Source organism: Carassius carassius, chromosome 15, assembly GCF_963082965.1.
Source record: "Carassius carassius chromosome 15, fCarCar2.1, whole genome shotgun sequence".
NCBI lineage: Eukaryota > Metazoa > Chordata > Actinopteri > Cypriniformes > Cyprinidae > Carassius > Carassius carassius.
The window spans coordinates 15,176,277-15,199,540 of NC_081769.1; the positions used below are offsets into that span (position 1 = coordinate 15,176,277).

General features: G+C 35.7%; 3 protein-coding genes across 6 annotated transcripts; all 3 read left to right on the plus strand.

Moving 5' to 3' along the window:
- Positions 1-307: 307 nt before the first annotated feature.
- On the plus strand, positions 308-6,791 carry upp1 (uridine phosphorylase 1). Of its 4 annotated transcripts, none has more exons than XM_059567016.1 (8): positions 308-462; positions 4,259-4,308; positions 4,700-4,811; positions 4,902-5,060; positions 5,655-5,769; positions 5,930-6,139; positions 6,234-6,380; positions 6,583-6,791. In XM_059567016.1, exons 2-8 carry the CDS (start codon positions 4,271-4,273, stop codon positions 6,729-6,731), a joined length of 930 nt encoding a protein of 309 aa, XP_059422999.1. In that variant the 5' UTR covers positions 308-462; positions 4,259-4,270; the 3' UTR covers positions 6,732-6,791. The 4 variants fall into 4 exon arrangements, with proteins under 4 accessions (XP_059422999.1, XP_059423001.1, XP_059423002.1 ...); XM_059567018.1 differs by having other exon boundaries at positions 308-461; positions 4,257-4,308; positions 6,601-6,791; XM_059567017.1 differs by lacking the exon at positions 308-462 and adding an exon at positions 468-483.
- A 3,910-nt stretch (positions 6,792-10,701) lies between these two features.
- Positions 10,702-17,284, plus strand: stmn2a (stathmin 2a). The gene is made up of 5 exons (XM_059567534.1): positions 10,702-10,900; positions 13,096-13,191; positions 14,228-14,403; positions 14,597-14,788; positions 15,543-17,284. Exons 1-5 carry the CDS (start codon positions 10,882-10,884, stop codon positions 15,600-15,602), a joined length of 543 nt encoding a protein of 180 aa, XP_059423517.1. The 5' UTR covers positions 10,702-10,881; the 3' UTR covers positions 15,603-17,284.
- Positions 17,285-19,464: 2,180 nt separating this feature from the next.
- fabp4b (fatty acid binding protein 4b) lies at positions 19,465-20,499 on the plus strand. Its single transcript, XM_059567020.1, has 4 exons — positions 19,465-19,631; positions 19,784-19,959; positions 20,071-20,172; positions 20,348-20,499. The coding sequence occupies exons 1-4, from the start codon at positions 19,559-19,561 to the stop codon at positions 20,399-20,401; spliced, it is 405 nt and encodes a 134-aa protein (XP_059423003.1). The 5' UTR covers positions 19,465-19,558; the 3' UTR covers positions 20,402-20,499.
- The last annotated feature ends 2,765 nt before the right edge of the window (positions 20,500-23,264 follow it).

A 23,264-nucleotide genomic window follows, 5' to 3' on the forward strand; every position in this document is an offset into this window, starting at 1 on the left:
CCATGATAAAAATGCCTGACGGTGAAATTCAGCTAGTTTTCCTGGTATTTTATCAATATTATAATTACAGCTAAGAATGTTTTTTTTTTTTTTTTATAGTTCAGTTTGGAACTATTGGCTGCTCTACGACACGCGCTACTTCCGCATTCCAAAGGTCTATGGGAGTGTCGCAACTCTGTTTTTCAACGGCTCTGGTAGGCTGCAGACACGAGGCCCCGCCTCTAACCTCAACCGTCCAATCCGTTGCTCCAACAAGCCCATCCTGCCAGGAGGCAGGTCTTGCGGGAAAAAAACATGTCTATGATAAAAACACACGATGCTCGTGAGAAATCATCACGTACACCAGTGGCACAGACGGATGTTTGACAGCAGCAGCAACTGACCGAGACCCACGGTATTTTATCAGAGTGACCTTACCGGCGGACAGTGCATCACGAGGCGTTATAAACATCCACCTCACGGTAACGAACATCCACCTCACGGTAACGAACATCTTGACATTCTTTGTCAAGAACCTCTGTTCTTTAACGAATAGGGCTGTAACTTTTCGTTCGAAAATCGATTGCACCATCGGTCGGACCAACCAAAAAAAGTTTCGAAAATGAAAATAGGGAATAGATTTTAACCAAATATGTACACTATTAATTTGTTTAAAATAATTAAACAATTAAAAACTCACAAACAAGCAGAAAAAGAAAATAAAGAATTCCAAAAGTGCAGTATGCGTTGCGAAAGTTAGACAGAAAATACCAGGAAATACGCACCTATAAGACACAGTGACGTCGAAAGCGACCAGGGTTGCCAGACATACGATAATTTGTACCTTTGTAGGATGTACGATCAATAATGATAAAAATTCCGTAATGTACGATAATTTCAGAATTTTATGAAAAGTTGAATGATGACAGTTGCAGTCATAGGGCTTCTTTACTCATTCGCTTAATCGGCTCATTACAGACACTCTAAATGCGTTCGTGTGCACCTCAGGGAGGGTGGGTGCCCTGCTTTAAAGCCAACGAGCACTATGTTGCGGTCCATGACACTTCTCCCATGACAGCAAGAACCCCTTCATCATCTGGCAACACGCAGTCTTCCAATCAAAGCGGCTCAGATGTGTACTTATGAGTAACTGCGCCACAGTGTTGCCAGATTGGGCGGTTTCCCGCCCAGTTGGGCGGTTTTGAATTTGATTGTGCGGGTAAAAATTGTCTTGGGCGGGTGGACAAAATTTGGGCTGGTACTTTTAGCCAATCACTAGTGATCTACAGACACATGTGATGATTCATGAGCAATAACGGATCTAATTTCAAATGTATGAACTGTATCAGTGATCATAATGCCTAAATATATGTTACATGGTAAAGAGTGGGAGAGTGTTTTAACACTCAAAACGTGAATTACACCTGTTGAGGGAAAGATGACACCAAGACTAATATTACTGCAACTCCTAAAATAGAGCACAGTTAAATTATTTAATTTATAACATAATCTATTTATATCTAATCTATATCTAAACGATCTTGTATTTTATCTTTTAAACAGTACAGATTGGTATATCTTCTTAGTTTTGACTGTGCAAATGTAATGTTCTACAATATGAACTTCACAAAAGACTAAAGACCTATTAGGGTGGTATTGTTTCTCATGTGGACCGCTGTGAAAATAAATTTACATACCACCTCAGTGATAAACTCATGGATTCGGATGGCGATTATTATTGTTGTTGTTAATTTTCATACAGTATTCATTAATGAATGACAACACAGTTTTGACTGTTATATGTGTGCATAAACAAGTGTGAAATACCTAATTACGTAAAAATTACGTTAAAATTCTGACCGTTGACATTGAAAATGATGCATATGTTTTTTCGAGGGTATCGGTAAATCAATTGTAAATCAATCAAATGTTTTGACGGTGACTGCTTGCATAACCTATTTTAATCATATTCGGTAATTGTCTTTAATGTATTTGCCACCATTTGATCCATGGGAAATTTATCTAACGTTATTGTAATGATTTAAACTCTAATAATCATCGGGAAGGAGGAGGCGGGAACCGGCAGACAATCAAATGAAACTTTAATAATCACAAAATAAACAAAACAGCGCACCAGCCCCTCACGGACGACTGGTGCGCTCAAATAAAAACCAAAACACAACTAAAAGCCCAGGCCTGGTCCTCTCTCGTCCTTCACTGTCGTCGCTCCAGTTTTATATCCTTCCATCTCCTCCGTGGGCCTCGAGACTGGCGGGTCGAACAGGTGTAGTTCATCTCCAATCACTCCACCGGCCTCGCTCCCACGTCACTCGGCCCCGCCCCACTCGTCACAGTTATTATTTATTATTTAGTTTTAAGGAGTTAAAATGGCTCTTAACACCTTTGACTGACATGTTGTATCACATTATTTTGTTAGTTAAAGTTTTGGGCGGTTTTTTGTTGGAGTGGGCGGTTTTTTGTGAGCTTTTGGGCTGGAAATCGTCCATCCAATCTGGCAACACTGCTGCGCCACACCGGCCGCAACAGCTAAATTCCACCTACACTGGATGCGACAAAGCAAGTGTTAAAATCATTTTAATATGTTTTAATATGCACCGCGATGCAGACAGTCACTGAAAATAATGGGGTAGTATTTTGTTGCACTGCTTCCATCCAACCATACGGCTTATCTATTGTGGTAATTTGCAGGTTGTGTTAAACTGTAGTTGGTTTCGAATAGATAAATAACTTTTTTGACTCGTGTACGATAATTTTCTTCCAAATACGATCATTTTGAACTTCTGGTACGATACTTGGACATTTACAATCTGGCAACACTGAAAGCGACCTCTTACAGGAGATGCTTAGTTATGAAAAGGAGCCACCATTGCCAGCTGACAGCGACCGGCTTTTGTGGTGAAAGATTGGCAGTAATACTCCCACCTTGCGCAGCCTAATTGCCTTGAATTGCCTAAATCATAAATGCAGCTGGGTTGAAGCCTGTAGTGATGTTTTTCATTATGTTATGGCAGCAGTCCCCACTATTTTTTGAGAATGTTGCAATCCTGTTGCTGTTTTTAATTCTGCACGACACTTCATGCCAATTAGAGCTGAAGATCTTGGGTTTGGTCGGGTTCGGGCTTTATTTATATAATCTTACCGGGCTTGCGCTCCGGTTTGCGAGGTAAACGAGCGGTCATGTGATGTGTTTCGATTAGCGCGAGAAAGATGCGAAAATGGATGCTGAGTAGGTGTAACGGAGGCTTGCCTCTGGCGAATATGTTTTGGTTGCACCAGCAACTAAAGCAAAGTCTGAGGTTTGGAAAAGTTTTGACCGTGTTTATAATGAGAATAATGAGTGAATAATGACGCACCATCAGTGAGCGCAGGAGTGCGCGGAAGCCATCTACAGTGGATTCAATCATTTTCCTCCACAAAAACATGCAGGCTTAGCCTAATCTCTGTGAGTTAAGGTTTTTCAAATGATAACTATATATTCATTGAGTCTTAAATGCATAATGTGGACAGAGTATATACGCGAATGTTGGCATTATTCTTTTATTAAATGTCAACTGCTAGTGGCGAAGCAAATCCGGCGGAGTCTTTATCTTAATTTCGTTATTGCCAAATACCCATCTTAATTTAAAATGTATCTTAATTTAATTTGTTAAAAAAGACTCGTTTTATTGGTCCGTTGGTCTATTTATAGGCTAAATGAGCCTATGCCTATTTAGAGTGCTGAGATGTTACGATGTTACAGAGGACTTACTTTATTTCTTAATTCCAACTTCCAAGTGGCCTAGTCTACGTTAGTTATGAAAAAATTATGTTAAAACATGTATAGATGACTCATTCTTGACAAAAGGCAAAAGAGCTGTGTGTGTGCGCGCATATTTTAATGTCGGACTGTAAACGGGTTCGGGCTTTTCAAAAGCTGTCAATCAAAATGTACTTGTCGGGCTCGGGCCGAAATCTGTCGGGCTCGGGTCCTGTCGGGCCTAACTTTTAAGGCCCGATTACAGCTCTAATGCCAATAAATAAGAAATATTGCTGACTTGTGTGTTTCCAGCGCTCTCTTTACTTTCATCTGTTATTTGGCGTTGAAAAAGTAAACGTCATTTTTTTTTTTTTACATGGAAAATCGATTATGTCTTAAAAATCGAAAATGCTTTTTTCACAAAAGTGACAGCCCTATTAACGAATACTGTTATTGTTAGGCAGAGTTATTCATTCTGCATGGGTTTAGTTAAACAAGACTATGTATGTGTCCTTCTCAGGAAAAAAACTGAAAATGCCGATTGGTGAAGAGAAGAACGGGACTTGCGATAGGTACGTTACGTTACGAATGAAACAATCTTGTCTTCATTATTTCCTTATTCTTTATGTGCGTGCGCTTTCAGCACTTCCGTTTCATATGTCATTCAGTAATCTATGTAAGGAGTTTATGTTTGTTACTCGAGCACTGGAGAAATGACATTTATTCGCTGGACACCAGTGTTGTTCCATTAGGAAAAGTTTCATTAGTTCTATAATAAGCGCCTCAAAATGGAAATCATGTTCCTGTCAGCGCCCTTCTCACGAGCCCTGAGTCACAGAGTCCTGACTGTTATTACGTTATATTATGTGTGTGTGTGTGTGGTTAAAGTGTTACTTTAAACTGTCCTCCAAACAGTTGGGTCCCGTTTGATATAACTGATCATCTTATATTTTTCCTGCATAGGTCCATATATGTGAACAATCCTCATTTAGAGTCCATGAAAGAAGACATCCTTTACCATTTCAACCTGGGAACATCTACTCACGACTTACCTGCCATGTTTGGAGATGTCAAAGTAAACTTCAGTTCTTTTCCATGCTAAAATCTTACTCCTTTAGAATGATCCAGGTCTGTCTAACTTGCTTGGCTGTACGTTTTGTGTCAGTTTGTGTGTGTAGGAGGAAGTCCATGGAGGATGAAGTCTTTCACTGAATACATTGCCAAAGAGTTGGGGCTATCAGAGCCTAATGCTGATTACCCAAATATATGTGCAGGTACCGATCGCTATGCCATGTACAAAGTTGGACCTGTGCTGTTTGTCAGTGTGAGTGAACTCAAACTCATGTACATTTAGGCTATATTAAATTTTTTTCCATAAGAAATTAACATTTTTATTCAGCAAGGACATTGATTAAAGGTGACAATAAAGGCACTTCTAATGTTACAAAAGATGTCCAATTAAAACAAACGCTTTTCTTTTGAACTTTTTTTATTAATCAAAGAATCCTAAGAAATCTATCGTGTTTCTTTTAATATTTGTTTACATGTGCATTAAATGTTTTGAATGGTATGTTAGAATTGCTGTTTAAGCAAATATGTAGTAATAAATTCATATATATACACAAACATATGCACATTTGGGTCAACATCACCCCTAAAGCATTAAGATTTTTAGTCCAATAGAGCCGTCAATCGATTTTAAACATTAAATAATTAAAGAAGTATTAATAGTATATATCCAAGTAGTGTTTTTGATTTAATAAATCTTACTGACCTTAAGCTTTTGAATAGAGTTGTAACGTTTTTGTGTATCAGTGGCAATCAGACACCTTTAATTACAGTGCCTTTGTATGTTTGAATGCATCATTGCAGGTAAAGTTTGTCTGAATGTTAACATTGAATTTTCCTTGTGTCCTAGCATGGCATGGGCATCCCATCGATCGCAATAATGTTGCATGAGCTTATCAAGCTCCTGTATCATGCCCGCTGCACCGATGTCACCGTAGTGCGCATCGGGACGTCAGGTGGAATAGGTACACTGCTTTCACCATTAAACTGCTTAATCAAAAGGGTGTTTCCATGCTTTCAAAATCAGCCCCAACCTCACCCCGATGTTGTAAACCATGGGTTTTTTGAATCATTTCCTGACTCATTGTTTTCAGTCTGAGCTGTTTTTTATAACTCTTTGGTCAGGATTAAAGCCAGGGACTGTGGTGGTTACCAAACAGTCAGTGGATTCTGTGTTCCAGCCTCGTTTTGAGCAGATCATCCTGGGAAAACTAGTGGTCAGGAGCACAGAACTCGATGGGGAACTTGCAGAGGAGCTGCTTCAGTGTGGCAAAGACCTCGCCGAGTTTGAGACTGTCATTGGTAACACAATGTGCACCCTTGACTTCTATGAAGGTATAAATATTTTAATATTTCATAACCGCAAAGTCTGTTTTTGTTGTTGTTGTGGCTGTGGTTTGCTGCTTTTGAACGCTCTGTCTTGGTACAGGTCAAGCTCGGCTGGATGGGGCCTTCTGCTCATACAGCGAAGAAGATAAACAGAACTATCTTGCCGAAGCCTATGCTGCTGGAGTTCGTAACATTGAAATGGAGTCATCGGTGTTTGCGGCCATGTGCAAACTGAGCAATCTACGAGGCATGTCATTTAAATACATCAGTTAATGAATAATTCTTGCACAAGATTGTGATATTTCATGTGAAATTTGTTTAGTTAATACTGAAAAGCCTTTATGCACGGGTGCTAGAGGTTTATGATCTTTTATTGCAGTTTGTTGGAGTCATTTTCCCTCTTGTCACACATTACAATAATATTGAAGAATTTCTTCCTGTTTCTTCAGCTGTGGTTGTGTGTGTAGCACTGCTGGACAGACTGAAAGGAGACCAGCTGACCAGCTCTCATGACGTCCTGAATAACTACCAGCAGCGACCTCAGGTCTTGGTGGGACATTACATCAAAAAGAAGCTGAATGCCTCTAAAAAAAACTAGTTAGTTTGAAAGCTCTTCAATAAAACTTTGAGAACAGTACCAGGTGAAGGTAGAAAAAAATATAGTATAATAAGTTTTGATCAAAAACAATTTTTTTTTTAAATATATATGGGAAAGCAGCTTTTATAAGTTTATCAAGTATGATCAAGATATCTGAAATACCTTTTTCTACTATTTAATACTGCACTTACTAACATGCTCATGCAAACTCATTCCTTGAATGTAATTCCTTAATTTCCTTGTTTTAAATTGGTAACAAGCACATTATGTTCTAGACGATTTGATTTATCTTAAATACCAGACATTTATTATTTTTTTAAAAGGCACTTGTATTAAAAAATACTCTTGATGATTTTGTTGTGTAAAAGGGAAAGATGTTATAAAAGAGAGAGAACTAAGCGATTTTAGCACTAGTTATATTAAAAGGGTCCAGAGAGCATTTTCGATAAACCTCTGTTTGTAGGTCAATGTTACAAACAATTTGTTTGTAAAGTTGTACAGTAATGTTCACCGATGTCTTATATGAAATGTTCACAAAATAATTATTACATGAAATCTCCTTAACATGGATTAAGGATTATTATTTTATTCCTGTAACTGAATGTTTTGTAATACAACATTCTTAAAAATAAAACACAAAGATAAAATAATTTAATTAATTGAAGTTTATGTGATCTCTAATTTCAGTCTTATATTAAATAAATGTGAATACTGTTTAAAAAGTGTTTACAATGTTTCAACATTACTATAACAAAAGTCAGTATCAAAGTCATTTGTGACCCTGGAGCACAAAACCATTGACAAGTAGCATTGGTGTATTTGTAGCAATAGCCAACAATACATTGCATGGGTTATAGATTTTCTTTTATGCCAAAAATCATTAGGATATTGAGTAAATATCCTACCGTAAATATATCAAAACATACATTTTGATTAGTAATATGCACTGTTAAGAACTTCATTTGGACAACTTTATGTTTTATGGCCTTATTCAAGTGTTTTAACATTTTTAGTTTTTCACTAACCACGCATCACTTTTTTGTTCTCAAAAACAATCATGTACATACAAGCCGCTCACATATTATCATAGCCCAGTTTGTGCTGATTACAGTGAGATTAGAGTTTAGCCATTTAGATGTTTATAAGAAACTGAAAAAAGCACAACTGTCAGGGTATGAAAAAACTTTTCCAGGCTCCAAAAATACCCTTAGACTAGGTGATTTTCTCAGTATTTAAATTTGTTTCTTTTTTTTTTTTTGCAACCTCAGATTCCAGATTTTCAAATAGTTGCATCTCAGTCCAATATTGTTCTATCCTAACAAACCATACATCAATGGAAAGCTTCTTTCAATTTAAAAACAAACTAACCCTATATATATATATATATATATATATATATATATATATATATATATATATATATATATATATATATATATGTATGTATATATATGTATGTATGTATATTCATATGTATATATATGTATTCATATGTATATATATGTATATGTATATATATATATATATGTATGTATATGTATGTATAGCTAATTTGCCCTTCATGACAACTATGAGTGGAGTTAATTTTTTATAAATCATCCGTTTAAATTATATTAAGCCTTAAAGTTCTGCATAATTAAAGGCGACGTGGCCACTTGAGTGACAGATTGATTGCCGCTGCTTTCACTGCTGTTGAGAAAAGTGGGTGTGGTTTCAACAACCGGCTCCCACCTTTTTGCCAATTTCGATTATCTGGGAGTGAAGCTTGGTGATGCGCTGCCAAGATGGCGACGGCCACCTCCGCCCACTTCTGGCTTCAAAACCGCTTTTCAGAAACCTATGGGTGACGTCACGGACACTACGTCCATGTTTTTATACAGTCTATGGTTACATCACTTAATCACCAACAGATCCACTGCAATGAACTGGTGTAATTAGACTGACTAATGATGGAGTTGTTTCTTACAAACACACAGCTTTTCACTTCACAGGGTGTTTTGTGATTGATTGGAGCCGTGTGGATTATTGTGATGTTTTTATCAACTTTTTGGATTCTGACGGCAGCCATTCACAGCATTTATGATAGTATTCATGTGACTTTCTTTTTTAAATGTGGTTTTGATATTTATGATTGTATTATCAGTTATCATGGGTGGTGTTGGCGCAGTGGATAAGACACATGCCATTGGCGTGAGAGACCTGGGTTCGAATCCACTGTGAGACACCAATGTGTCCCTGAGCAAGACACTTAACCCCTAGTTGCTCCAGAGGCGTGCGACCTCTGACATATATAGCAATTGTAAGTCGCTTTGGATAAAAGCGTCAGCTAAATGAATAAATGTAATGTAATGTAAATCATCAAATTATATAGTGTCATAATTGTAATATTACATGTTGTTGCATGATTTCCCACTTATAAAAATGTAACATTCTATTCAAATGTAACAAATTGTGACACTCAAATAAATAACATAATTTGCACACAAGTAAATTATCTCATTCCTTTATTTCAGTGTTTACACAAATTGCAATGTTGATTTAGCCTGGTAAAACCAAACTCTGCTACTTCACTTGGCTTCGTAGACAGAGTCCGGAAGGGTTTGATGGACAAGCGTTTTCTTTCTCTTGGGGGGGCGCTTGTCTGAAGTTTAAAATCATTGGTTACCCGTAAGCCAATCCCATAACGTTTGGTTATGACGTGTGTTATGCGACGGCTCAGCCTCCTCGAACTTCCACTGTTAACACAGGAATGCTGCGAAAACAAAACCATCGAGCGAAATACATGGCAGTACACAATCACAATTATCGCCTTGCTGGACTTTGGCCTCCCCAGTTTCTTTATCGGTAACAGTTGATCAATTTAACTTTTCCCAAAACCTGTCGGGACTCGGGAGTAGGGCCACAACTTCACCTCCATTCAAAATGTGAAACAAACTCTTCTTGTTCAGGCTTCAGTTGGCAAATGCCGAGAATATTCTCCACAACAGAGCAAATATCATCCTGTGTCTCCGTGTCCGTTTTCAATTTCCGTAACCTAAACTACAATTCTAAATTCAGCACTTAGCGTCTACGTCATGGCTCTCAGCCCGCCCTCTGTTCGTTGATTGGCCGGCTGTTTTGGAGCTGGGGGAAAACTGGGAGATAGTTCGCTATCTCAGACTGAGTACAGAAGTGAACTGAAATTGAGCTGAAGTACGAAGTCTGACGTAGTCAGGCTAATGTTGATTGCTTTCACCAATCTAAACTATTCAAGTCTGTAACTAAAACAAATATGAGAAAATTTGCTCAAGTACATCTCTCTTAAACCAACATTTGGCTTGTCCTTACAGTGAGTGACAGCCAAATAAAGAAATAAGTTGATGGTACCCATTGACTTCCATAGTTTTTTTTCCCCCCAGTCAAAAGATACATTAACTGTCTGGCTGCCAACATTCTTCAAAATATCTTCTTTTGTACTCAACAGAAGAACAAAACTAATACAACTTGAGGGTGAGAAAATGGTGATAGAATTTACATTTTTGGGTGAACTATCCCTTTAAATCTGCATCCATGTTACCCGTTCTGGCATATTTTGTTTATAAATGACAAATTGTCTATTCAATGTTTATTTAAGGTTTAGACAATTACAAAATGACACCAATCATAATTGCAAACATTTGGGTTGTAAAAACTGCAAATAGTTAGCATTTTAAACAGGCAATATGCATGTAGTTTAACCTCTCTAGATTGGTTTTCAGCATTTTTTATAGAAGATCAAGCACATAATTTCTCTGCCCATTTCTTGAAATAGAAAAAAATAAAAAGTGAATTCAAGGCTCTATTTAGTACACTATTCATAGAAATATCCAGGTATTGTTAACAAACCAATGCAATCATATATGCCTTAAGTATTTAAACCCACATACGACGCTCGATTAGATTTGCTCCTTCCTTCTTTTCTCCACACGTCAGTGAGGTGAAGTGCAGCCGGTGGCCAATCTGCTGTTGCGCGGAGTGGATCAGAACCAGTCAGCCGCTCCCATTCCTCACATCCCTCCGCGCTCCTCATTGTGCTCTGCTGACTCAGTGCCTTAAGCATCATCCGCTCTCAACGACACTGGCACAAACCTCGACCAGTGTGGAAAATAACACGGATTCAAGAAGGGACACCATGGCCAAAACAGCTATCGGTAGGTGCTGCGCATTTTTCCACTTGTCGCCTTAATCCATTGTTGCATTTGTAAACGTGTAAACGTCTGTGCAAAGCGTTATAGCCTACCATGTCATTTTCAAGATATATGATGCTTCAAAATATATGCAATGCTATATTAATATCTTTCTTATATTATCAATAGCCTGTTTGTGCGTACAGTATATTAGGCTATACATACACACACACACACACACACACACACACACACATATATATATATATATATATATATATATATATATATACACACACACACACACACAAGTAAATGCGCATGGAATCTGCGTTATTGGAGGCACTCCACGATGGTAGATTTCGCGTTTTTTTCTAATTAATGTAGTATAAAGCCAAAACAAAATGGATGACATTACTATTATGAATTAGAATAAATATTATAGGTAAAATTGTCAGTAGTGCCATGTGTGTATGATGATTGGCGATGGCGCACCTGCTCCTGCCGCCGCGCATCATAATGCAGAAAGACCGCACCCAAGAAAACAGTCCAGACAATCTAGCCATAAAATCCCCACGAATACCTCCCCAAGGAGCATTTCCCTCTAAAACTCATATTTAACCAGCGATTCTTGCTTTATATGTACTAATTAGACGATTGGAAGCGCTTTTTGCTGAGGATGTCATCGTCCTTGGTTTATAGAGACGAAGTCTGAATGCTGGCATCACTGATACCAAGCTGACAGATTATTATTCACACTCCATTTTATTTTTAATTAACCTTTTTATGCATTCAAGAAACCAGCTAATAAGGCTCATGTGAGATACAACACACAGGCCTAACTCAATCATCACATGCACTGTTTTAATTAAACAACATTAATGCTTTGAGGCATTTAAAATCGATTAAGAAGACAATTTCTTATCTATTCTGGTTTTTCCCAATAGTGAAACCCACCTTTATTTTATCGTGGAGTCATTTCAGGACTAGATGGCATGGGCGGATTTCACTGTTATTTTTTATTTATTTATTTTCGGACTTTGTGTAGCCTGCAAAATTGCTGAAGCTGTAAAGTCACCTTTCCGAATCTAGCGTGGGCTTGTTCTGTCAGGGTTTATTGATCAGTGTAAGGCTCCTGACCTGTGGGCCCGGTTGTTGATATTGATAAGAATAGCAGAGGAGTTGCAGGAGGCCAATCGGACACAGACTGGGAGAGCGGCCAGCCCTGCAGCAGTGGGATGCTGCTGGCCTTTGCAGCACCGGACACACAAGTATTGACACTGTGTGGACACCAGTAGGTGACCCTGGCCAGAAAAAGGTTCCTTGTGTGATTTGAACATTGGAAGGATGGGATTTCTGTCTCATCTTAGCATATAACTAATTGATGGCTATCAAGCTTGCATAATTTTTTTTTTTAATTTAGTTACACGTGTTTAGTGTGTCCTAGTCTGCATGGTGTCTGACAGTAATTCTTTAGCTAATGGGCTGTTAGATGTACTTGTAATCTGTAAAACGCTACAGAGGGCAGGAAATGGGAAGTGTCATTAGCGTGCCTCCTGCATTTTTCATGAGTCTGCAAGCTGTAGAAAAGTCTCTCCGTAGACTCCATTTGTGCCAGTTTTTATGTTAATATGAGTTTTCCAGGGATTTACCTAGCTGTGTTCCAGCTGGTTTATTATGTTATGTGTTTCATTTGTCATGCACTGAGAAAAACAATACACTAATTTTTCAAAGTTGGAAGTAAAAGATTTGAAATTAGTATTTCAGTCTTTCAGCTTTAATATTCCACAGTGTGAAATTTTGCGGCAAGTTCTGAGTAATAATTGGTTCAAACTCAATTCTACAAAAAAAACATTTTTCAGTGTATAGTGATCGTGTTGGGAAATTCCCTACATTTTAATCATGCGCACTTAATTTCTGTTGATATTTAACTATTTAAATCCATTTTTTTTTCATTGTTCACTGCTGTAATGATAATCATAGCCTTTTAAAATGAGCTAATGTTGCTAAAGTAGCAGAGCTGGTTAGTCACTCAGTTGAAGCATCATAGAGACAGACGATGAGAGATGAGGAGTATAAACTGAAGTGGAGGGTATGTTATAGGCCCCCGTTGAATCCTCTGAAGAGCTGTAGAGACTGGGCAATAAGCTCCGGCCTGTAAACTTATGTGTAGTGGGTGTGTGTACGACTAACAAGGGGCCAATTATGTGTTGTTCCAGCATACAAGGAGAAGATGAAGGAGCTGTCCATGCTCTCGCTCATTTGCTCCTGCTTCAGCCCACAGACACGCAACAACCTTGTCTGTGAGTTTGAAGGTAAGTGAGAGAAGCTGCAGAAAAAACTATATTCAAAATCAGAGGTGCTGTAACTGATATTTTATCTAATTAATATGTTGTTACGTAATAAATTAAATTAATATAAAATTTTAATATAATAAATATAAATAAACAGGGCTTAAACAAAAGAACATCTTTTAAATGTTGATCATCTTATCTTTTTTTTTATCGATTATACTCTTAAAAATATAAAAACGTTGATTTAAAAAAAAAAAAAAAAAAAAATATATATATATATATATATATATATATATATATATATATATGTGGAAGCCAATATCTGCTATAATTCAATAATTCAAAATTTTAATTACAATTTTTCTTTGAGAAAGTCAAAATAATTACATACTAAGTCATAATTATGAGATAACGTTGCTATTATGAGTCTAAATTATTAAATGAAAAGTTATTATAATGACATAAAAATAGACTTTTCTGATTTTAAATCATGTCATAATTATGACTTAGTATGCCATAATTTTGACATTTTATGTGAATTTCAACTTTTTATTACAATAATTGCAAAAACATTTTAAAAATGTTGATCATGTAGAATATTGATTAATAATGCTGTTACATTTTATGAAAACATGTAAATAATATATGGAAGCCCAATTTTTGCCATACACAAGAAAAAAAAATCATGATTTGGTAAACTATAGTTATGACATAAAGAGTCAAAATTAAACCAAAATGTAAAATTGATATTAATTTTTTTTATATAAAAATCTATAACTAAATAAAAGTCTAAATTATAACACAGGTGATATTATGACATACTGGGTCATAATTAAGATAAATATCAAATTAAGTAAGTAAGATTCTGCGAGCAAGTTCATAAGAAGTCATAATTATGACATGTCATCAGTATGACATTATTTAGATATTTTTCTCATAACTATGACTTAGTATCTAACTTTTTTTATCTAACAACTATGACTTTTTATGCCATAATTATGATGTACTAAAGCATTTTATTAAGCAAGGTTAATTGACATTGGTCGTTATCTTGTAGATATGGAAGTAAAGCCAATAAACAAAAGGGCCTCAGGCCAGGCCTTCGAGGTGATTCTGAAACCTCCCTCACCGGTGTCAGACGTGGCCCACAGCATCACCTCTCCTCCAAAGAAGAGGGATATGTCACTGGAGGACATCCAGAAGAAGCTGGAGGCTGCTGAGAACCGCAGGAGGGTCAGTGGGACTGAATGAATCAAAGCTTAATAGCTGTAACTTTACAGCTTACAATTTGATTACCACAGATAAATGTACATGAATCAATAAATACTGGTCAACCACATTAGAATCCATTTAACCTTGAGGAATTGTATTCCCTTCCACGCCTTTATGTTTGGATGCTAATGCATATAATGACTTTCCTCAACAGTCCCAGGAAGCTCATGTGCTCAAAGTTCTGGCTGAGAAACGTGAGCACGAGAGGGATGTGCTGCTCAAAGCCATGGAGGAAAACAGCAACTTCAGCAAGATGGCAGAGGAAAAGCTCATTCTGAAGATGGAGCAGAACAAGGAAAACCGTGAGGCCCAACTGGCAGCTATGATAGAACGCCTGCATGAGAAGGTGAGCTAAACCCTTTTCATAATATTTATATTATTAAAAAACAATTGAAATAAACATTGAGCAAAAATTGTTTAAATATAATATAATTCATTTATTTATTTCATTAATTAGTTAATTATATATATATTTAAAAAATAAACTAAAGTTTAAAACATTATAAATTAAACATTGAGTAATTGAGTAAATATTGTATAATTCAATTATTTATTTAATTTATAAGTAAATTTATACATGTGTATATATATTCAAAATATAGTTTAGTTTTTCATTATTTATAAAATGTAATTATTAGTTAATAATTATTTTTGCATTTACAATTTTTGAAATATTAATACATATATTAGTTTTTTTAATCAATTTATATGATGTTCCAATTAGATATTGTGAAAAGCATTACATAGACATGACAAAAAATAAATATTTTGATTTGGCATTGAATAAATAATATATGGTTTTATTTTTTTTACTGTGAAACGAATGTGAAATGATACTCTAAATATGAAATTAAAACCGCCAGTAGGTGGCGTCAAGTCTTAATATATGAGTCATTCAGTCAACTGATTCATTCACACAGCTGATTCATTCAGGTACGTCTTTATGAATAGGTGAATCATTGGTTCTCTCAATTCATTCAAAAACAACAACACCATTAGTTAGGTACTTGGGTAGGCAGTAATTATTTTCAAATATCAGTCTCAAATGAATAATCAGAATTGTGATGTATGTGATCCTATGTTTGTTTTGACCCCATCAGGAGCGACATGCTGCAATTGTTCGCAGGAACAAGGAGCTGAGGGAAGAACTAATAGCGTGAAGTTATTCTCCTCCTCCTCATACCCTTCATCAGCAAACCCGTCATCCTATCCTGCTCACACACACACACACACACACACATAACCACTGGTAAACACCAGTCAGAACAACTAGTGTCACACTCGTATACAGTTTGAACGGTCTTGCTTGATTTCATTATGGAAGCCTGTTTCTGCCACTAAATAAAAAATAAAACAAGGTGACTGCGACTTTTTATCTCGCAATTCTGACTTTAGAACTCAAAATTCTGAGAAAATTGCGAGATATGAATTAAAGAAAAAAAGTCAGAAATGCTGGTTTATATCTCGTAATTTTACCTTTATAACTCGCTGTTTTTACTTTATAAAACTTGTTATAAAGTCAGAATTGCAAGATATGAACTCGTAATTCGGAGAAAAATGTCAGAATTGTGAAATATAAAAGTCGCAATTACTCAGTTTTATTTTTTATTCATTGGCGGAAACGGGCTTCCATATTACATAGAGTAATAGGAAGACACAAGTATTATTTTGTAAATACATCTTTTTTTATCTCTCACTCTATCTCTTTCTCTCTATCTATCTTTCTGTCTATCAGATTGAATGATTACAAATCCCCACAACACATTATGTTGATTCTTCTTTTATTATTATTTGTCGATTTCTCAGTTGTTTTGGTTGAGGCACGTCAGGTTTGATCATGTGAAAGGTTTTTGATGTTGTGAGTAAGCTGCCGCTTACGTTTGCAGTGTTAAATGATGTGAAGTTTGGTGTAATTGTGAAGAATGCAAAAAGCTTCAGTGCTCAGGCCCCAGATTTCCATTTTAAAATGCAAACCTACCCAGACACATAAATATATAGTGCACTTACGTTTATATACAGCATGATCAAGACATTTTCCTGAACAAATAGCTTGAAATATGAGTACTGAAACAAATAAATACATGTTAATAGTGTTTCATTTGTAAGCAAAATGTATTTTTAGTTTCTTTGCATATCATCCTTCCATAAAATGAAATATAACTCTCTTGAAATGTTATGCACATCTGCATGTCGATCTCTTTTGTTGGCTGATGTTTGGAAAACACTGCACCCTTTCTGGACCCTTTGGACAAGAGTCTAGACAGCTTGACATAGCCTGCGTTATATTACAAAGGAAAAGGAAAAAAATAAGCAGCCGGTTCTTACCCTGTTGCTCCCTACGAGCGAGGTTTTCTTTTCGTTGACCTGCCCCGTTCCTCTACATTGATTCAGGCCTCCGGCACTCGAGGCTGATGTAGTACACATCTTCATTAGTGCAGCGGTGTAATAAAGGGAGTTGTATATCTCTGAATGTTCTGGCATCTGCCTGGCTTGATAAAATAGGTAACATCTTTACCAGCTGAATGTATCCTCATATACTCCCCATTACAGCTTTTGACGTGTGACTTTTTTCTATTTGTTTGATTTCGTGCGACTGGAGTAAGTGTGTGTATGTGTGTGTGTCCACATTAGGTTGACCGAGAATTTGTGTCCTATCTCTCTGGAAGTGAAGTAATGCGGAATATGCACTGAATGATAATGATTTTACTTGGATTTGTTTTTCATATCACTGTCTCCTCTATAAATATGCTTGAAGTGTCTTCGGCTGCCAAAATTGTCTTTTCCCCCTCTCATTTCTGTGTGTGCAAAATTTGGTGAAAATAAAGGTTTGGGGTTCTGTGAACATGGTGTACTCTGTTTTTTATGAAGCTTCTGTCAATGCAGATGATAGTAAACCTATTATAACACATGGGCTAAGCTTATTAACATCATTTCTTCTTCTTAATTATTTGTTTAATTTAATTATTTGGGTGTTATGGTGATGTAACATTGGGTTTCTTTTCCCTTCAAACATCTTGATTTTACACACAAGAATATTTGTGTGTGTGTGTGTGTGTGTGTGTTTGTGTATTCTTTTTCCAAGATTACACCAGTTGCAGTGAAGAATAATGTCTATTTAAAAAACAGTTTCAACAAAATATGCTTGCTATTAACAGTTAAGGCTATTCCTTTGTATTACTTAAAGATGGTGTAAAGCAAAGAAATTAATTCCAAGTCACCCACTCAAATCTCCTCTTGCCAATTCACTTCTCAGCAAACAGAGAAAAGAATAAATTAATACCATAAAACAAAGTTCTCAGAAGTATAAAATACAGTGTCATATATATATATTCATTAAATTAATTTATTCATTAATAAAAATAAAATTCAAATATATAACATTTTCATAGCTTTAAATTACACATTTGATTTAAAATAATGATACACTACATTTTGATGACTATTAGTCTTACTTTAAATATAATACAAAGATAGATCAATGTATATCTGTTTTGTCATTTGTCATATTGTCATTCTATTATAAATACTCTTTATATATTTATAGATGTATTTTTATTCAATTAGTAATTTTAAAATTATACATAATTTTAGTAGGATAAAAAAGTAAGTAAATAAACAAATAAATAACCTTTTGATAGGAATGTTCTCTTTATTTTCTGTCAGACTGTCCACACTGACTCTATCTGCTCCAGCTGTCTCAGCAGCTTCCAGCCCGTGGGAAAATATGTGCTAGGCAGTAATTGATTCAGCGCTGCTAGTGCAGCAGAACAAGCAATAAAATAATCAGCCTCTGCAAGAAGCCTCTTATTGCTCTTTTTTCTTCTATCTCCTCTCTCTCTACACATTCTTTAAACTAATTATGGTTCCATTGAGTGCAAATATTTGCATCTAAAGACCTTTGTGCAATATTGTAGGCCTACTCCATTATGGTTTCATTTTGTATTTCCTGTCGCAGCTTACCACACACACACACAAATGTTTATATATATATATATATATATATATATATATATATATATATAAAATGATGATGCGACCACGATGAGCTGGGGCTTTGTTATCCATGAAGATCAGGCTTGTGTTGCTCATGCAGAGGGATAATAACTGGATTAATGATGTTATTCAGGTAGTATTGGCTTTCACAAAAGCCATTCACAAGGTGTAGGGTAGTTCTAGTTTTCATCTTAGCTAATGATAGCTGGCTAGCTAACTAGCTACCTGATGCTAACTTGAGGTCATTTTTAAATATAAAATCAAAATATTTAATTTGATTATAAAATTAATAATAAAATATTCTCAGACTGACTATAGGATTGTGAGTTATGACTCTGTTTTTAACAGTCTTTGGTTATGACTGAAGATATTTGGATTGCTGTTGCTTGTGATGGCAGGGACAGCTAAAACCAAATGTTAAGTTATTATTTATGTCAGTGAAAAATCACCTCCAGTTCTGATCCCAAGTGAATAAAAACAGAAACTAATGACCCTCATGTCTGATTATGCTCTTTAATGTCGGGACTGTAAAACCGCTGTAGATTTGCTTTACTATTAATCATCAGCAGATGGCGCCGTTTCTGTTTTGCACTAAACTTGGACAGCGAAAAGAAAAAAGCGTAATACATACATTCAACCACCCTGGGCTTGCTGTGCTTAGAAAAATGCTACCAGTTTATGGGCTGATTAAGTGCAGATTCAAACAGAAAATAAATCATTAATACCCATTAAGAACAAAGATTCAATTTAGCATCTGAAGTATTTCATCTCAAAACTAGATGGACGTTCTTACGTCAACAAAACTCCACTCAAGATGTCAAGTTAAACGTATTGTTATTATTATTTGCACAATCAACATTTTACTATATGGTTTGTCTTTTTTATCGAATCTAATATTCAAAAATAGATCTATCAAGCCCTTGCCTTTCAAAGTCTTTTAACCAATCAAATTCGCAAGTATCACAGCGATTTTTCTGATTGGTCAGTGAGCGGAGATTCTTATCCTTGCGCTCTTTAAGTCTCCCTCTGTTCTGCACAAAGCCTTTGTAATACTTTTTATACACACTAAACAAAAAAAATATTCTGTTTTTTTTTTTATTAAATACTGAATATAGCAATAACAATGGTCGAGCAGTTTGTTGGTAAATGGAAAATGACTTCAAGTGACAATTTTGATGAATACATGAAGGCTGTAGGTAAGATATATTAATTTGTTTTATTATTATGTATACTACTAACGTCAGGAGGAAGCTTTTTGTCTAGCTGTAGGCCTATTAGTTCACCTGTTGTAATAGCAATAATGCCTGGTAATTATCTGTATTACAAGCAAATCTGTATTTGTACACAGGTGCTGGTTTTGCTTCTAGGCAAATGGCTAACCTAGCAAAACCCAGTCTGTCGATTGCTGTGAATGAGGAGGGCTTCATCTCTATGAAAGCTGTCACTACCTTCAAGACCCTGGAAATCAAATTCAAATTAGATGAAGAATTTGATGAGACAACAGCAGATGACAGGAAAGTCAGGGTAAGGATTATATACATACTTTTCTACTTTACAAAGTGAATGTGCGCGTGTGTGGAAAGTAGTTTATTATTTTTTAGCATAATCGTGTCTCTTTATTTTCATTCTCTTTAGACTACTATGAGCCTTGAAGATGGCAAACTTATTCAAAAGCAGACCTGGGAGGGAAAGACCACAATAATCGAAAGAGAGATTCAAGACTCCAAAATGATAGCGGTATTTGTACAGGCCATCTGCACAATATTAAAACAAATAATTCATTTACCTACATGTTTAAAAATAAAAAGAATTTACCTTTATTTTATTACAGAAACATTAGCTTTGATTAGGCTTTTCAGTGTTGCATTCATTGTTTAGCATGCTGCTGATCTTTCTCTTTCCCTCTCTTCAGAAATGTGTCATGGACGATGTGGTCGCTATCAGGACATATGAGAAAGATGCATGATGAAAGATGCACAAACTCTGGGCTTTAAGACAAATTAAAGACCTCATTAGATTTTAATTTGGTTGACTTTGACTGATTTAATGTGGAATATAAATTGCTTTGTTGTAATATATATATATATATATATATATATATATATATATATATATATATATATAGTTTTGCTTTGTAAACATAATAAAATACAAAAGATAAAATGTGTCTTTACTCAATTGACTGATGATTTATTGGATGTAAAAAATGTAGTTCCTATATGTGACCCTGGACCACAAAAAGGGTTCATTTTTTTATTTTTTTATTAAGATTTATATATCATCAGAAAGCTGAATAAATAAGCTTTGCACCGATGTATGGTTTGTTAGGATATAACCATTTGAAAATCTGAAATGTGAGGGGTACAAAAAAAAATAAAACTATCTTTCACATTTAAAGTTGTCCAAATGAAGTTCTTTGCTTGCAATGCATATTACTTATCAAAATTAAGTTTTGATATATTTACAGTAGGAAATGTACAAAATATCTTCAAGGAACATGATATTTCCTTAATACCCTAATTATTTTGGTCATAAAAGAAAAAACAATAATTTTGACGCATACAATGAATTATTGGTTTATGCTACGGATATACCCCAGTAAATCTAGAGTTTTTTTCCAGTGCAAGCTTAGAGGTCAATGCAGATTTCTCATTCTCTCCTTAGTTAGCTCAAATACTTAGTTTGATTTAGACTTAGAATTAGTTTGTTCATAAACTCTATTATAAATATCATATACAATTTCAATTCAACTGTGATTGCCCTGCAGGTATGTGCTTCCTGGGCCTGCAGAACACCCCACACCATTTCCCATGCAAAATGATAAAATCATATATCATATAAAATTGAAAGCCTAAATTTCACCTCAAATGACTGCCATGGCAAGATGCTTGGCATCCAATTGCAAGCTTAAAAAGATATGATCCGAGCAGCATTCATCAGCAGCTCCTGGTGCCCGGTGAACATGTGATGTGTTAATCCTCAGAGTCTTATAACCTCAATACCCCCAGGATTAGCACTTTAGCAGCTCCTTGCAAACTTCTGCTTCTAAAATATACATTCTTCTTTTGTGATCCTAATCATACTGAGTCTTATAATGCAATTTATATTAAAGCATGTGGTGTGAAAGAGGATTTCGATTTATTTTTAAGGATCAATATGCATTCAGCAGGATCGAAAGTATAATTTAACCAAAAAATGTTTTCGGAGAAGCAGGAAAAACTATGCATTGATATGCTTATAATTAGCTGTCTGGTAACCAATGTTATATTATTATTATTATTACATTGCACAAAAACCTAAAAAATAGCAGTTTTTCTGTATACTAATGATCTGTTATATCAAACGTATGGAAGTAAAATAATGACTTATGTCTTTGAAAAATGTCTCTGAAAAAATAATGCATTGAATTAACAGTACTTGCATTTTAATGCCTTGTATTTCCAGGGCTTGCATCTTTAGGTCCTGAAATTTAATATAGTTGTTCGTTTAAGCTGTGAATATTTCAATTAAAAATATTTCACACACTTTTTCATAATTAAAAAATCACTAATTCATATTCACGTTCCAGAATTCACTTCCAAAATATTAAATCGGTTAAAAAATACGATGTATAATATTCGACAGGCAAATTTCGGTCCATTTTATTTTACTTTCCAAATTCGCTTCCACAAATTCAGTGGTTAAAATTCGGCAGATAATTGGCCCTTTCACATCCGGGAGCTGCAGGAATAGCAGTAGAGCACAGAGGCATAATCTCCAACTGCTGTCAATTGCTCACCAGCAGGTGGTGCAAGCGGCTTCTGATGAAGACCAAAGCAACAGGTGGATTAAGTAATACAGTTACAAAAACTGAGCTGCAGAAATTAAGCAAGCGCTAAGTAGAAGTTTTGATTATCGGGGCATGTGGAAAAGCTGATTGTGCGTATGTTTATTTCAACCTCTTTGCTGTTACCAAGTAAGCAGCATTCAAAGGAGATTATAATGGTGTTTTACCCAACGCTGAATTACAGAACTAACATTACATCTAAGCAAGACACATATTGCTTTCGGTTGTTTAGTTTCCGTAACTTTGTGTCATGGCTTGTGCGTCGCTGTGCTGTAATACTGGGGATCCCCCCACGTCACACTCCAAGATTCCCCAATGACGAGTAACGCTTCTCAATCAGCTAATACTGCGATATAAGACCTCAGAATACATTTTATTGATGATTATGCAAACTATATAGACAGTTAAGCAGATGTAAAATATGAACGAACGCTCAAGGTTTCACGCGGTTTCCCTCAGAAATCTGTTAAAGAAAAGAAAACCCATTACGTGGCTCAGCGCACTAACAGTGACAGCGATTAAAAGACAAAACTCACATCTTACTGATGATGCAAACTATATACAGACTGATGAGGATATGAACGCAAGTTACGGAACAAGAAAAAGTGCATGTTATATATATAAAATAATTTATTTAATTTATTTAAAAAATAATTAATGAATGAATAAGGGTCCATTCACGTATCGCGCCTAATAATGCATGGAAAAGGCTATGCGCGCCGCTTTCTCCTTTTTTCCAAAGCGCTCGGGCAGAAGCTCTCCTGAGGCTAAGCAACAATGACGCGCTCTCTCCATGAAGACGCGGAAATTTCAGCACACAAAAAAAAATCGCTTTCAGTAGCTCTGCTACTAAATTTATTTCAAAATGGCAATCCATTACAGCTATGATCAGCAGTTCCTTCATCTTGGCTGAGCTTTCAACGTTTACGGGAAAGGATGAAGCTGAATGTTTAGTTCTTGTCACATGACCCGCGGTGCGCTTGCGCCATTCTGAAAGATGAGA